At 32.7% G+C, this 17,226-nt stretch overlaps 2 protein-coding genes and 2 long non-coding RNA genes across 5 annotated transcripts; 1 reads left to right on the top strand and 3 right to left on the bottom strand.

Annotated features, from left to right (window-relative positions):
- Positions 1-828: 828 nt before the first annotated feature.
- LOC126928416 (omega-amidase NIT2-like) lies at positions 829-3,296 on the bottom strand (the record flags this gene model as incomplete). The annotated part of the gene is made up of 5 exons (XM_050744159.1): positions 829-1,158; positions 1,275-1,508; positions 1,788-1,956; positions 2,399-2,583; positions 3,155-3,296. Coding segments are annotated over 5 exons (822 nt in total), but the record flags the coding sequence as incomplete, so codon positions are not given.
- An 832-nt stretch (positions 3,297-4,128) lies between these two features.
- LOC126928415 (G-patch domain and KOW motifs-containing protein-like) lies at positions 4,129-6,383 on the bottom strand. 2 transcript variants are annotated; one of them, XR_007716633.1, is made up of 5 exons: positions 6,007-6,327; positions 5,537-5,894; positions 5,354-5,457; positions 4,981-5,239; positions 4,129-4,707 (listed from the first exon to the last, which is right to left on the bottom strand). XR_007716633.1 is itself a non-coding variant. In XM_050744158.1 (5 exons), the coding sequence occupies exons 2-4, from the start codon at positions 6,144-6,146 to the stop codon at positions 5,362-5,364; spliced, it is 594 nt and encodes a 197-aa protein (XP_050600115.1). In that variant the 5' UTR covers positions 6,147-6,194; positions 6,272-6,383; the 3' UTR covers positions 4,653-5,239; positions 5,354-5,361. The 2 variants fall into 2 exon arrangements, 1 of the variants encoding a protein (XP_050600115.1); XM_050744158.1 differs by having other exon boundaries at positions 4,653-5,239; positions 6,007-6,194; positions 6,272-6,383.
- Positions 6,384-7,605: 1,222 nt separating this feature from the next.
- On the top strand, positions 7,606-9,430 carry LOC126928414 (uncharacterized). The gene is made up of 3 exons (XR_007716632.1): positions 7,606-7,752; positions 8,303-8,483; positions 8,585-9,430. It is a non-coding gene; the product is annotated as an uncharacterized LOC126928414 (long non-coding RNA).
- Positions 9,431-13,279: 3,849 nt separating this feature from the next.
- LOC126928417 (uncharacterized) lies at positions 13,280-15,125 on the bottom strand. The gene is made up of 2 exons (XR_007716634.1): positions 13,537-15,125; positions 13,280-13,448 (listed from the first exon to the last, which is right to left on the bottom strand). It is a non-coding gene; the product is annotated as an uncharacterized LOC126928417 (long non-coding RNA).
- Between the last annotated feature and the right edge of the window lie 2,101 nt (positions 15,126-17,226).

Raw genomic sequence — 17,226 nt, forward strand, 5'->3', positions numbered from 1 at the left:
CTAGAGCTGATACCAGCTAGGGGCACAGGTATATGTTCTGGGTCCATTATATATTTATAAAGGGCTGCCGATTCAACGAGTGGTCCGGGTAAATTTAAATTGTAAATAGACAGAGATTTCAAGTAAAAGCCTGGATAAGAGCGGATATGGTATGAGAGTCTGTTGTGGAAAGAGGAACAGGCTGCTTTTATTTGTAAAGTTTGAATTTCCTCTATATCGAAGGTGTTTAAGCCGCAAGTGTGTTTCATGTTAATCGTTCATGTTAATTCATTCGAGACCGAGATTTTATTGAAATACGATTCCTGGGTGTCAGTACGATCTGAATGTTTTGTTAGAATGATACTGTGCTTTTCTCTCTCTGGAATATCCTTTTCATATTTTAATTTTAAATCGATGACAATCTTAAATTTTGTACCTCATGTTTTTAAAATATAAAATTATATACTATGTTATGCTATAATGTATTATGTACAGTTATATATATTATGCCTACTGATTGATATGAATTTCTTTCGGTCTCGAATGCGTTAAAACGGAGCGCAAAGAAGTCGAAATTACTTATTGTAATTGGTAAAACATCGTGAAAGGCAAACAGATACAAGAAAGAAGTTAAACTATAAATTATATTTGCGACATTGTTCTGTTTTTGCTTTCATTAAGCCTTTCATCAAGACAGCCGATCTATAAATATTAATCGACCGATTTCTCTAAGCTTGTAACTTCAGATTAATGTTTATATATATAAAGAGTTACGTATTAATCTATCTAAATATTTAAAAAGATGTTTAATGTTATAAATGATGGATATTAAAGATGTTCAAAAGAATGTAGTCTTCGCGTGTTCTTTATCATATCCCTGATCAAAGACATTCCAATATTATTACAATATCCAATTACATATTGATACACAAGATATACAGATTATTATTTATCACATTTTGGTTTTCTTAATTGAGTTATTCATTTAGTATCATTAAATAATAAGTAATTAGTAATAATTCATAAAAAAAAAAACGGTATTGTAGTAGAAATATTATAAGAAAACATTTTCTGTTTCAGTGTAGAGTTACTCCTTCTTATAGACAGTGTCGTACAAATCCGTACGTCTTTGAGAAAATGTAGGTATCTGAGCCCTTACTTCCTCAACAACTTTCAAATCTGAGAGAAAAGAAAAACATACGAAGTAATAAGTAATGCTTGCTAATAAATTCAGCAAATACAGAGGGAGCCGGCAAAATCGATAAACCAACGTTTAATGTTAAGCTGGAAATTACCGATATCGGTGACCACGATATTTTCCTGAGTTTCCAAATCATAAAGGATTTTCCCCCAGGGATTTGTCAACTGTGTATGTCCCCATGCGACATAACTTGCTGAAGGAACACGAGCCGGTGATATACAGGCGACGTATAATTGATTGTCATTCGCTCTGGAACGCTGAAGTAATGACCAGTGCAGTGGTCCAGTGGTCATATTGAATGCCGCCGGATATATCAGCATTTGGCAACCTAACACAGAGAAACGGGAAATATGAGACCACTGAATTTTAGTTAACTTTGTAGGTGCACAATCCACATTCCATAATTTATGAATATGCGAGAACAGTCCTCTTGTCGTGCTTCTAATTCTTTTATTTATTTCATTTTCAGCGAATATACTGGTTTTTTTAATTAAGCTCCTTTTTATACAGAGTTACAGATTATATTGATTATATTTTATATAGAATATATTTAAGAAAGATAGTTACTTTCCTGCTAGTTAAGTATTGTTCGATTAAGCTACTGTACCTTTGTTCCGATAAATGCGTGCCATTTCCTCGAATCTGATATCATAGCAAATGCCAATACCTATTTTCCAGCCCTTCACATCAAACATTGTTAGGGAATTACCAGGACTGAGTGAATCACTCTCTCGGAAAGTAATCTTGTTGGGAATGTCGATGTCGAATAGATGTACCTAATAACATAAAAATATAGTTGCTAACTCTATTGCTGTAACTTTTGTAATTTAACATCAATGTTACGAACTTTTAAACTTTAATTGTTTTTTATTTAATAACTGACAGCGTTTTTATCACTTTCTTTTATTAAAAAGTTTTATCATTTAATAATATTTGAGAAGGAATATTTTTTAAGAAAAAATAAGTTTTTTCCTATGTGAAAAATTTATATTACACGACAAATATATTGTACAAAAACTTATATATTATATTACGACAAAAATGTATGTTTCTCGTATCAAAAAGTATTTTATAAACCTATAACATATTTTGTAAATTATAGAATTGGTTATAGTACACGTATGTACATATGTATATTCCTAAATTATTCCTAGATAGAGTCACTTTCTCCACCCCAATATTTTCAATTTCAAAGCCACATGGACGTATATTATTTACCTTCCGGTGTTTTGCTATCAAAGTTCCATCGGGACCCCAAATAGTACAGGTATTGTACAATTTATCGCCCTCTATTTCAGGTATCGTACCACCAACTACATAAATGCTGTTTTCCTTAGCTGCCTTCGATAAAGCAACGCTCGTTTCACCATCAGGAATACTCTCGGCGTATTTTGGAAAGTATTCTGCATTGCAATATTTCAATTAATGAAAAATAACTGTCCTTTGTTCCAACCATAAATTAGGTTGAAATGTTTGTCAATTTTTTATTTTTTAAATTATTAAAATAACTAAATTTTATATTTCGATTTACTTAAATATATAATTACTTAGATAATAGTACATATAATAAATTGTTTCTACAGGTTCAAGATGAAAAATGAATATTTAGAAATGTTCAATTACAATCATGCTATTTGGGTTAGTACCAGTGACTTGTTACTTAACGACTTTGCTAGTACTTTTTCAAACATAAAGTTAGATTTTAACTAACTTTAATTTTTAACTACTATAGGTGGAATTATAAATACAAAATAATTGATAATACTAGTTTATAAGTACCTAATTATTAGTATCTTAAAAAATATATTTATACAAAAATCACGATAATCATAAAACTGGGGAAATTCTATATTCTCGAGTCAATTCACAATCTTTATGGAAGTATAAACGATAAGGTAATTTGTCTACTTTTACTTTTTTCTATATAGTTGTTATACATATAATAAATTATTAGAAAAAGAAACAAATTATTACGTATTCCATATGGTGAATTAAAGCATTCAGGAAGAGCGATAATATCAGCATTATGCTCTTTCGCGCTGGAAATGTAGGAAACTGCCCGCTCTACATTTTTGCTTTTTACTTCATTTACTTGAAGTTGTACCAAGTGCCAAGCGAAATGCTAAAATGTTGGAAAAGTTAAATACACTCGGTTATATATTTCCCATACTTTTTATCTATAAATACTTTATACATAGTGAATACTTACTCGACATCGTTCGCACTACTTGTTTAGCGATGTTCGTAAGTATCATAATGTTCTTTGAGGTCATGTATGGTACTACTCGATATCAACATTACGTAAGCAATACGCGGGGATTTTTTATAATTATTGATAAAGTTTAGGACATTAACTTTGATGTAATTGTAAACATTATTACATATTATAATTAAATGTAATTTTCAGTTAAGGGTAAGAAAAGAAATATACTGTAGTATCGTGGGCAAAAGGCCCAAGATATCGGCCGAACCGTATACAAAGTGGCGAGAGCCGTGGCGCCGTCGAGTACATCAATGTGTCGTCGGTCCTTTCAAGTGGACAGTTTTGTGGAAAGAGTCTGCGTGACCCTGGCCACGGGGTTTCGGGACACGTGTTCGATGGGACGAGAAAAGAGAAAGAGACGCTAAGGGTAGAGTTAGTTGAGACGCCAGCGAGAACGAATGCAAAAGGCGTGCAGTATGGGTTGAGAAGCGAGAGCGTGCGAGTGCAGATGCCGAAGACGAGAGTTGTAGAGTTGCTAGCGTTGTAGAGAGATCGAGTTGTTAGTTATAGAGTTGCGAGAGTGATTTGAACGGAATAAGACTTTTGTGTTTTAGTTCAAGTTGAACATTTATCGTTCTCTGTCCATTTAATCTCTGTTATTTTTATTTATCTTAATAAATAGTATTAGGAGAATTTTACAAATCTAAATCATCCTAATCCTATCCTTTTTCCGATACTACAATACTTTTGTAAAAATACACTTTATTATAAAATCTGTATAAATAAAATTGTACAATTTATCTTGAAAGTAAAATGACCGAATACGTTCCTGGAAAATATTACTGCCTACTAAATGATCGAGATCTTGATCTTTCTCGTCTTTCGTGTTTCATTCTGTCTGCATAATCTCTGGGTTTCTTATCTCTAACTTTTTCTCTTTCTTTGTCTTTCTTTTTATGTTTTTTACTTGATCTTTCAGATGAGCAATCGTGCTTCTTATGTTTCTTTGACTTCTTCAATCTTTTTAATTTATAAGAATCATTACTATTAGAGTTACTTCTTTCTCTCCGTCTCTTCTTTTCAGAATCACTATCGCTGTCATCATTAGATTCGGAGCGCCTTTTTCGCCTATCTGATTTTTTATCCCCCACTTTATCATACTTGTTCTTATTATGCATCGTACTTCCGATTTTCTTTCTTTTATTACTACTTTTGTCACCATCTTCACTGTCTTCGGGGTCAGGGGACATTGATCTTCTTCTATCCATCTTTTGCTTGATTCCCTTGGATTCCTTGTCCTTATATTCCTCATACTTTTTTGTATCTGAAATTAACCCCATAAGATACTGAAAGCTAAAACCTCTACATTTATCATATTTTATATAAAAATAGAAGGGACCTTTAAAAAATTGCATGCAACAACACACTTACAGGTACTCTTGAATTAGTTTTTCTACGCGTCTGATTATGTATTTATATGTATATGTCAATTCAAATTTATTTTCTTAAAAGTCCCTTAATGAAAAACTAACACTTCATATTAACTTTGAACTTTTGAGTTCTTATATAAATATTCTGATTTAGTCACTGGCTGTACCATAAATTCATTTACAGATATTATATTTCCACCAAGAGCTAGTTTTATTATGAGCCTTCCTGCATCATCATCGAATCCTTCTATTTGACCATAATTATTAATTTGTTTTCCAGCTATAATTTTCACAAATGTTCCTTTCTCGATTTTAACCTCTTCCTCTTCTTTTTTGGAATCTGTATTTTTCTTCTGCAACGCCACTTTGTCTGCTCCAAGACCCATACCTTTTGGTCGTAATTCTGGTATGACAGCTGCTACTAATCTGTAATAGTTAGAATAAACGATTGTGAAATAAAAAATGATGTTCTCTGTTTACTTTCCAATAAGTGATGTATTAAACACATATAGTTAATTTAATCCAGAGTAAAATTCATACTTTTCATTTCAACCAATTCCCTTTCCTGGTTGCCATCCCATTCCCCGTAACATAGCTACACCAAAAGCATCAATAGGAATTTTTTCATAATCTTCTAACGTAGACTGAAAAATACAAAACGATATTTATAATATGCAAATGTAATACATCTGTGCATTGCACATCAATATGTTGATAACGTACCTGTTCTTTGCCTCTTAATGATTCATCTTCTACTAAAGGTAAAGTTAAATCATTTGTTTTAATTTCATATTTATTCTTTGACTTAAGTTCCTCAATGATTTCTTTCGTCGCTTGCTCTTCTAAAGTAACAACTTTATTTTCACTATCTTCAACTGGCTCTTTCTTTATTGATATTATTGGCGATGTTTTTCCATTAGATAGCTTTGATTTTGCCTCGTTAACACTAGCGTCTCCTACCTTTTCCTTATCTGCCTTCGGAAGGAAAATGTCTGCATCTATTTTATTAACAATTCTATCATGCCAGGTTTTTGAACCTAGTAACGGAATAATTAGAGGTTCATCTTTTTTTTCTTCCTCACTGAAATAAAAAAATTGTTTTCAAATATATATATATTCCGCTATTGGTGATTTTTATAGGTTAGGTTGAGGTTACATGTTTCTTGATTATAAATTTTACTTTTTGAACTCACCCTATTACTTTAATACCTTTTTCATCAAGGCATTCAATGTAATCGACTTTCTTTTTTTCTTGTGGAATAGCATTTTTTAACACAGGTTTCTTAATAGATTTCAAAAAACCGAAGGAAATTTTCTTTCCTTCTTCTGCCATTTATTTGTTATTTCAACACTGACTTATAGATCAATACACATGTATATACTAGACATAAAGATCGATGTCACTTGAAACTATGTACATGAATCTAATATCTTATTATACTTTATTAATCTATTCACAATTACTTGCACATTACTAAAATTTCATTCCGACAATATATCAAGCGCCTGAATAAGTGACATTAAAGTAAACATATATCAGAGAGGAAATACGAAGAACTGACGCCTATGGTTTTCTATGTTACAGAGCTAGTGCTGCACCATACGGCCAAATGCCGAAGGTGGCTTATGTTAGTATATACCTGCCTATACGTTTCAATCAGAAAATCGATATTATGTGTTCATGTGAAAATTCACATTTCCCTAGGAGCTGTATTTTGATAGATTTAAGCTTCTAATGGAGCATTTTAAACGTATAGAGTATACTATGAAGTAGATAGTAGTGCGGATCATTTTATATTCATAGAAAATTTGAATGTATAGAAATGTACAAAATGTTCGTGATATGCAAAAATATGCAAAATATTCAAAGTAAACCAATCATCAAAAATTTTAGAAGGTGAAACAAATTTCTTTAATAACACCTAGATTAATTTTTATTTGTTAACCATCTACATTCTACTACGCTTTTCATTCTACCCTAGTTTATGCACCATAGCGCATGACAGCGCTATTATGTCCTTTACAATTTATTCAAGATCATTCTATTTTCAGATCAGACTCTCTATTTTTCTTTTTGCATCCTGCAAATTATCGTGTAGTGATGTAAAACGAAAGCTATTGCTCGTTAAAATTTGACGTAAAATTTTGTTTTCATGAAAATATACATATGTTGAATTAAATAAACTATGAATGAAATAAATAAATATTTATATATAACTTAGATTTCACAGATTATTTCGATATCGAAGTACTTCTTACGTATTAACGAAGAAGATAAAACATACTAATACAAGCATAATTCAACTGAGCGATTATGATAATGTTAATGCGCATCTCCGAACGTGCAGAGGATAAATGAGCAGATAAGTTGCTCCCATCACTTTCTCCTTTGTTTCATGCAACTGTAACTCTTAGAATGTAATGTATAAATGTATATAACTATCCTTAACCGCATTGACGAAATGATGATAGACACAATTACTTGTTTGTCAGTTGAAGATCTGTTCTTTCCTCTTACTACATATTTATGTACTCTTAACTTGTCTTTTTAGCGATACTATCGCTCGTTTGTTCTACAGTTTTCAGATTTCTATCTTTTAGCGTTCTACACACGATCGGAGCGTAAATGTGCCCGTAGTCTGCCTGTTCCTATAAGCTACGTTAAACGATCATCTTTGATTGTGTTGGTTCGTAGATCGTAGAGGAAGCCATTTACCTATCTTTCGGAACAAGAACTACAGGTAAAAACAGCGATCAATTGAGAACGGTAGTTAAGTCCGCGAGTAGAGGGGAGAGCGTGCTTTAGCGGCGACACCAGCGCACGGTTTGCAGATACGAAGCGGGGGTAAACCGGGAAGCCGTAGTTCACGAACCGTAGTAAGCGTGGTAACTCTGAGCAGTCGACGACAGTTGAAAGCCGGCCGCGCTCTGGAATTCAGGTAAATTTACCTCTTTTTCGTCTTAAATTTTCATTGACATTTCTCTGCTTATAGATTATTATACGGTTATAAATGACATATTTTTGGAGATATCGAGGAATGGTACTTTTAAGCAATTTTGATTTTCATCACTCATAAATTGAACCGAGGAAATTCCATCAATTTATTTACCGGCTGTTAAAAAGTTTTAATGAAATGGGACAAATGGTAATTAGTTGCGAAAATAAGGACAGTTGTGCCCTGAGTTACAGTGTGTGCCTTTAATTTCAATTAAATCAAAATTTTGACGGTGGATACGTATCGTTATCGTATACGTATCGTAAAATACATAGAAGAATGGCAATTATATTCTCCTTTTTATCATTTATATTCTATTATTAGAACACGTATCATTTTTCAAAATTTTCCTTGCAATCTACAATTGTTTATGTCATCTTCCTATTGATCATCGACTTTGTCATTTGCATGTCTCATTTTCCTCGTGATTCGGCATTTCAATATCAGGGAACGAATTTGTATCTTCTACATGAAATCATCTCTTTAATTTCAGATAGACGAATATGCGGCTGCTTCTGTTCCAAATATCTCCGTTGCTGTGCCTGTTGACGGAAATCGGCGCGGCTGGGATCGGTAAAGCATGGCAGATCCTGCCGTACGCGACCGATTCCTGGAATCACCCATCATGGCCACGGCTCGACTCTTCCGCGTTCGAAGTTCGCAGCGTGACCGGGGTTGGTCATCTCAATCCCTTGTTTAATTGTTCATTTTTTTAAATCTTTGTTTATTAATTCCAGGTTTTTTACATATTTTTTTTTACATGATTTTTTTCCAGAATAAACGCTGAATGCTGATTGTAGAGTGGTACAGGCAAAAGTACCGATACGCGACGGTACGACATAGCCATGCATCATTACATTTTTTTTTTTTTTTTTTTTTTAAGATTATTATTGTAACTTAAATTTAAGCCGCTGCTACGCTGTGCTTATGTGCGATATTTTAATTTATGTCCTGAATGCCTGGACGCAAAAACAGGACAGTTCGTTAGCGTAGGAGAGAACTTCTTCGTTAGACTGAACTCTGTTGATTGACTATTGAAAGCGCAAAGCGTAATAAGTTATAGTAATTCTTTTGCACGAGATTAAATAATTCAAGAGCGTTATTTTTTAGTATCGATTATTTATTTTAAACATTGAAATTTACAATAAACATTTAGAATTTCTCGATAACTAGATGCGACTGTCCTCACATAAATGTATCAGTATCTGTATCATAAATGTATCATAAATGTAATAGTATTACTTCTACTTGGTCGGAAAAATCGACAAACGCGTATATCTGTCGTTAGGCCGTGCGGAATACTTGCAAAAAACGCATATATGTGTTCTGAGTCCATACATGCGTTAATAAGATAAGAGGAAATAAAAGACAGATTACCGATAAGATACACTAACACATATGTAATACATGTATATATTACCACTCAGATTACACATATTATATATTATATTATATTATATATATTATATATATTATATTATATTATATAGGGAATATGTATACCACGTATATATGTAGAACTATATATTTCAAACTTGTTTATAGCGCGTGCGCACACATACATGCACGCACGCGAACAATTTTTCGAACGATAATTATATTAATAATTTATAACCATTTATATTTTTATATTTTTACATTTTTATATTTTTATACTTTTATACTTTTATATTTTTATATTTTTATACTTTTATATTTTTATACTTTTATATTTTTATACTTTTATATTTTTATACTTTCATATTTTTATACTTTTATATTTTTATATTTTTATATTTTTATATGATAACCATTTATATTTTTTTAAAATATGTTCTTATGGCATATATATATATATGGCAAGATATACATATATATCTTCTCTCCGAGGCGTCTGCGTACAGCTGCATCAATGTCCCTAATAATATATTTACAATAAATATTATTGTTCTGTTATATTAATAATAACGAAGGAATATTCTGAACAACACAATAATTAAGATTAAGATAATGAATAATTATGATATTAAGATATTTTCTACTTAGAAAACATTGAAATAGCGTGATATACATACCAAGGGCAATTAGTTGCAGCCAAAAGAACTACATTAGAATTTTCATTAGCAGAATACCTTTCCAGGGAGAAAATGGGCCATTAAAAAAGATAGGGTACTTAAGGGGGTACACAATGGCCTCCGTAATGGCAGATTTACATTCCTCTAGGCCTACGATGTTGTCCCAATATACATTTAATTTTTTCAGTATGATTTCCTGCGACAATACAAAGATGAAATGGCGCATAATCTCCGTATTAATTTCCAAAAGTGTTATGTAATTCATTATTTAAAGCTTTACTGAAATCCCTGCGTCATTGATATACAGTGGATTGTTTATCCAAGGTATTTGTTGGATATACAGTGGATATATACAACAATACATTTGTTGGATATTGATATACAGTGGATTGTTTATCCAAGGATAGGTATTTTATTTTTAAAAAGCTTTACAATACGTATATTAATCGAAAATAACTTACGGATAAAATGTCTTCAGCAATCTTCCACAATCCCGGATTGTCTATATAAAGCTTCTGAGCCTATTTTGATATCTTTGATTGCGTGGATTGTTCCATTAAGATGTTAAATAACTCCTCTTCTGATGAAGATTCATCGCTTTCATTGTCGAAAATTGATGTCAATGTCATTGCCAGATTAATATCATCCGTAGCATCACCCCTCATCTTCTGTTGTGCATTCCTCCCTTTCACAGACCCAGATACAGACTCACTTCTCCTTTGTTTGCTAACAGATTTGACACGTTTTACTACTTCTTTGAAGATTGAATGATATTGTAATCGATACGTTGAATACGTTGAGAAAGTTGAATAGTGTTAAATAATTTAAATTCTTACACTTTGTTCGCATTTGTCATTTCCCTCGTCTTTATTTCCTCTTCAGTTATTTCCTTGCACAATATAGGATAATTTTGGAATTTCATCTTGTAATAATTTTCATATTCTGTAAGAATAATTTCCAAATCGACGTTGTCGCAGACTCGATATTTCCGAGGTAGACGAGCTTCCCGGATTAATACATCGCTAACGTCTACATATCTAAAAAATATAATTTTTAATTCATTGAACAAATTTTATGCTATGAGTACACACTATACGATAATCATCAATTGGGACAACTGTTTTATTTCTAGGTAAGACAGACAAAAGGAATGTACTGTCTATTTATTATTATATAAATCCTCGGCGATAATTTTTTGCCTTCTGCTTTCTAATTTCTAATTTTTAAAGTTTGAATTTAAATATATTTTCATTTATAACTAGTTAATCTACGTTATCGATTGAGTTATTCAACTATAACTACTGAGTTACCGATGTCGATTTTCAAACTTTGGTTTCTTCCCCTATTTCCGCACTAATTTCTATTTCGATTGGTCACCGATATTATTCGAAAAAATTGGAACTAAGAAGATATCTAAATTGCAATATACTCACCCATTGCGTTCCAAATAATCACATATAAGGTACAATATGTTCCGATTACGTTCCGAAGTACGACTCTCCTCCTAATGAGACATTTATTTTTTTTTATTATTAACAATAATTATTAATAATATAAAGATTTTCATGCAATTTGCTGTTACATTGCGAGTTTAATAAATTTGTTACACATAATTTTGTTATCTACTATCTTGATACGTGCAAAGATAAATCTTAATGATATATAATACAGCGTAAATGGTTATAAATAATTAATTATTGACAATAATTATAAGAATTATCGAAAGAAAAAATCATAGATACTATGTGCGAGTGTAAAATATCACAAAAAATGAACAACAATTGTGAAAAACGCAATATGGCAAATCAATGACAAAACACACTCATGACTGTCATGGAAGTTCCAAAGTCTAAAATCTAGAATATTCCTTACCTGTTTTCGCAAATTATGAGATGTCTTATTTGTGGTACCTTGCAGCGATGATTCACCGTTCATTGTGATAGTTTTATATGTGATAATGATATCCTTGTATTGACTATCGTTTTTCGATAGTTACGAGAATTTTCGTTTATCACTTTGAGACAATCCGTCACTTCCTTTCTCTTATAAAGTTTCCCTTCAACTCCGTTGAAAACTGAGCATCAAACAGGAGACGAACGATTCGTTCGCACACATAAGCAGGGTGCGAATATAATGATGGAATAGTCGAGTCCTGTCTACTGTATAGTAAGATGGATGCGACATGGAAATAGAAAGAGAAGGCTGTATATAAGCATTTTCTGTCCTTGTTTAATCAGGCATGCACACTAGTGGACACTGACGGCGCTCGTTTACCGTTGTTACATATTTCTGGTACAAGTACGCGGGCATTAGAGAAGGACGGAACGGTCTCTCTCTTTATCCCTATATCGCGTTTTTAGTTCGCTCACGCGCTCTGTACTTATATCTATTACATTTCCACCATAAGCAGCGGCCGTGCAGTGACTTACAAAAGTTTCGAACTCGCGGACGTTTAATCACGTTCCCTACTCCGAAGGGGTAAGTACAAAGTTGCTCGTCTCAGTACTCTTGTTAGAAGTTTTATCATCTTTTTCATTTCGTGGCTACAAATTTTTCCAGGAAATTCTTATCGTTTTACAAGGGCTGTGCGACACAATGACGTGACGTCAGCTATCGATCATATACGCGAATTTGTTGTAAATTAATTAGCAGAATATCTGGAGTTCTTTATCGTTGCCAGCTGTAAAATATTAGAATTTTTCATTTATAATTGTCATATTTTCGACTCTTCCGTTGCCAAGACCACCTTGAAAGATTTTTGGTATGTTCCATCGCCCTTGTTAAAAGTGTGCCCATTGGTTAGCTATATTGATTTTAAAAATCAATACGTATATCAAGTTTATTATCTCACAGAAACAAAGAAATTCGTTTTATTAACGAATTTTCGATGTTTCTTCTCAATTTCCTTTAGCATCGAACGAAGAACATTATATGATCAAACGTTTCATCGTTCAGATTATATTTCGTTTAAAAAGATTGAAATTGATATTGAGATAAAATCAAAAAGTATCCGTTGTTCTCGAACATTCTAGTATTCCTTCGCCGCCCGGGAGAAAGACAGGTATGAAGAAAGAGGATATTTTTTTTATTAACTTTTTAATATTGACAAATATTTCGACAAATATTGACGCGTGCGACAAATAGTGAGAAAATCAAGTGAAATTTTGAATAATATCGTTTTAATAATTTGTGAAACGAATTAGTTTGGTTTTTTTCATTTTTATTAGTTTCCGTCAGTGCTGATTGACGCGCCACTCCAGTTTCCATTTCCGTTTCTCGAAATTTCCTACGTCCTTGGTCTTTGGGACTCTTTGCCCAGGTAACTGCATTGCTTCTGGGTACGTCTCACCGTTCGGGTCTCTCGAGCTTTCGGTGTCAGTTGTTACCGTTGAAGGAAGAGAAGCTGGTGACGGATATTATCGAATAAATCGTTTATTCTGGAAAAGTTCGAGTAAGTTCGTTCTGTTTGAATAAATCAAGACATAGATCAATTTTTATCGTATCATCGTGATTCGCCATGTCGTACGTTTGGTTTCGGGATACCATATGTTTTTAATTTGGTACTTTTAATTTGACATTTTACGCCTATAATCGTGACAGGAAGATACTTTCAGTGAATTATAAATATTTTAAATTATAAATTATAAATATTTGATATAAATTACAATCATACTACGGGGAAAAGTGAAACATGTGTTTTCTTGTGGAACATGTGATAGTAAATTATTCGAAGCATAATAATGCTTAATTAAACATCTATACGGTAACATTTACGGACGAATATTGGGGTAATATTATCGCGTCGCTTTAATCTGGCATTTAATGCTTTGATTGCGGTCTTTGAAATGGCATCGCAGATGCTGGTATAATATCACACGAAAAAGGAAGGACCAGTGGTTAATGTTGCAAGCGCACCAGTGCGTTGCAGCCATCGGGGGTGGCTTTGACGCCGGTGCCGAGGAGAGGCGCAGAACGTGTTCGATCGACCCGCGAACGCAGCCCGTGCTCATACTGTGACAGAGTTCGTTTCAGTTAGTCTCAGTCGCTGTTTGCCCGTCGACAGCGTATAGTCGCGCCGGCCAACGATTATTTTTTCTTTTTTTGTTTCTCGATAATTCTCTCGCAACACTCGTTCTATACGTACACCATCAGTTTATCGCGTGATCATTGTTCCCGCTTCTCCTACCTTGTCACGTCCTTCAAAGAAGATTTCCCTTCAGTTTTTTGTTGTTTGGGGAAAATTCATCGCTCGGACACATGGATTTATCGACACGACGGTTTATCGAGGCATCAGCGTGATGTACTTTTCAAGTTTCATATTTTCTCTATGATACTTTCTAAGGAGAATTTAGAATTCGAAAGATATCAATTTCCAGGAAATATAGGTCTTTATTTATCGATAGGTTTGAATTTAATTAACTCTCTTATAATTGGTATTTCAATTTTTTAATTCCTTAAATTCAGCTTTCTTTATGCTGTTAGACGATATAACGCGGGCATTTTATGATATATCGAATATATTCGTATATATTTTACTTTATACATTCGATAAATTTCCTTGGTTGGCCGGCCTGCAACCCACATACGGCACTTAATAAAAATTTGTTTCGTTAGAGGTCGGTGTTTGTTCATCTTCGTCATAAAAATGTCATGACGTCATATCATATCACAAGGGTTCTTCTGAAAGCTAGATATTCGATAACAAGATTAATGGTTTTCGGTAGCTTGCAATGTCAAGCTTTGAACTGGCGGGATCGCCTTGCTGTCAAATCGCCATTCAGCAGCGACCATATTCTTTAACTACGTTCAAGACGTATATCACGCTACAGAAACCATCAAAGGAGGATAATTGCAAGTTAGTTGCCTCTTAGAAACGACACAGTTGGTTGTTACTTGTTATCCATAGTTGGTAGTTGTTCTCCTTAGTCGCCACGTATTATAGAGACGACATTCATAGTCACCAGTTGCCTTCGCTAATAGTTTCTTGTTGTCTGTAGTTAGTTCTCGTCATCGCTATGTATTCCATCAACCACGTAAAATTTAACATATAGGATTTTATTCTTTTTTATTCTTTCTGTAGATTTAAGATTAAGATTCTTTAAGTAATATGAATTTAAGTAACTATTTTATGATACAATAAAGTGGAAAAACGATTATTTTACGTAACGTAATTTTTTAAAGAACTTTGAATTTAAAGGATTCAGATAGATATCTTAAACGTAATTAAACCCTCCATATCGTAACAAATTAAAAGAAATTGCGCAAGAAAGTACAAATACATTTAATGCATAAAACATATATTTAAAATCCAAATGTAGGCGTTGACGCGTGCGTGCTACATGTTCGAAACGTTCGTTACATCGGCGATAAAATTTGTACGAATTTGACGAAGAAGCTTAACATATGGTGTGCTTCAAGACGACAGTAAAAAGTGTTGGCGGATTTTTCGAAATTTCTTCCATTCTTAATAAAAATATATTGTATAAATATAGTAGGATTTTTCAAATTTAAATAGTTATAATGATTTGAAACTTTACAATTCGGTACGGTTCTGTTTTATCCTTTGAATATACCTGCCATTTTCATATCTCCTTTTAACTAAACTAAATATTTGGAAATCCTATAATTTGTACACTTCTATTTGTGAATAAGATCGATGAAATTAAAGCGTAACTATGCTTTCAATAATGGCTTCGATGTATTGCTCGCCATTATGGCGGATTAACGTCTCTAAGTGATCGACCTTAATCACTAAATGGCAGCCGCGATTCAGTGGTAGAGCCTTACACATGACGGACATTGCAAGCGCTTGTAAGACGTCTATTGTGAAACGTTTCCAATCGCATCGGTTACGACGACGGTGAAATCCGAATAGAAATATATATCGCGTATCGCTTCAGCCTGACATGTCTTAAAATAGAATCACAATTTTTCGTTCTTTAAAAAAAAAAAAAAAAAGAAAAAAAGTCTATAAAAATTATATGCAAATAAAATAGATAAATGGATAAATGGTTGTACAAATTTATAAAACAGATATTACAAATATACGTAAATAAATTATATATTTATAAATTGTTTGTTTAAATATCTGTTTGTTTAAATAAATAAAAGGGATATTTACGACTTACAATGAACGTAGTCCTGTTTTTAGTTTTAAACAAAGCAAAAACGGATAACAACTTTTTAAAATGTAAAACTCAACGCAACAGTGGTTTTTTTAAATTAATCAATAACGTTCAAAGTTAATTAATTTAGAGTGGTTTGTACATTTTGTATGCTCGCCGTATTTTAACGTTTGATGTGTAACGTTTGATGTAGTACTTGATGCCCGAAAAATCGAAAAGTAATTAAATTTGATCGTTTCGTCGAATTTACAAGTGTGTATATTCGTGTGAAATCCTATGTGCTTGTGTATGCTGATGTGAAAGGCGGTAATATATTTTTCTTTTTTCGATTATTGTTGTCAACTTTTGTGTGGAATAAATCAATTCCGTGAATAGAAGTGCAATAATCAATACAGCTTACTATGAAATGATAGCACAACAACAGTACATATCGCCATTGACGTCAGCTTCACAAAATTTCTCGAATATCGAGGTTGTCCATTTGGGTTAAGAATTTATTTCCAAAATGCCACAAGCACGAATATCTTATGGAAATTTCCACTGTAATTTTTAATAATCAGATTCCATATTGTATGCTACGATTCGAGGAAAATCCGCAGCTAATATTCCGCTATTATTATCTTTGCTGCCTTTGAATACCATAAATAGTCGTCCGTAAATTTTAAAAGATTTTCTGTTGCATACTTATATTGTGTATTTTAGTCTTAAGGTGCGGGTCCTGTTCAATTAATTGAAAGTGATGAAACTGTAATGGGTCACGATAGTCAAATATTAAAAATGGTCTCGTTGGCTACATTTAAAATCTTTACGAGATATATATGCATAGTACGTTGCTACTAGCAACGGGTAGCGATGAGCAATAGAGAACAGTACCTTCCTTATCTCGTCGTGATTATGTACATACCAGTAATGCACAGTACTCGTACTGAATATCTTACAACATCTACATAGATTTTCAGATTTGTTTCGAATATTACCAGCATAACCATGATAGTAGAATTCTGTTACAGTATTAATTCTATAGTGCCGTTATGCATAATACAGCCCTAAAATGTTTCTACGAATATACGAATATTTTCGTCAGCTACTATATTCCAACCATGGCTTATTATGAAAGGAAATATATAACGAAATTACTTGTTTCTTTTAGACTAAATTAGTTTAATTTGAATAATTTTAGTAATTGTGTAGGATCGAACAACAACTTATCATTAGCTTCACTCGAGACTTGATTGCAC

The sequence above is a fragment of the Bombus affinis genome, unplaced genomic scaffold (genome assembly GCF_024516045.1).
Source record: "Bombus affinis isolate iyBomAffi1 unplaced genomic scaffold, iyBomAffi1.2 ctg00000920.1, whole genome shotgun sequence".
Classification (NCBI taxonomy): Eukaryota; Metazoa; Arthropoda; class Insecta; order Hymenoptera; family Apidae; genus Bombus; species Bombus affinis.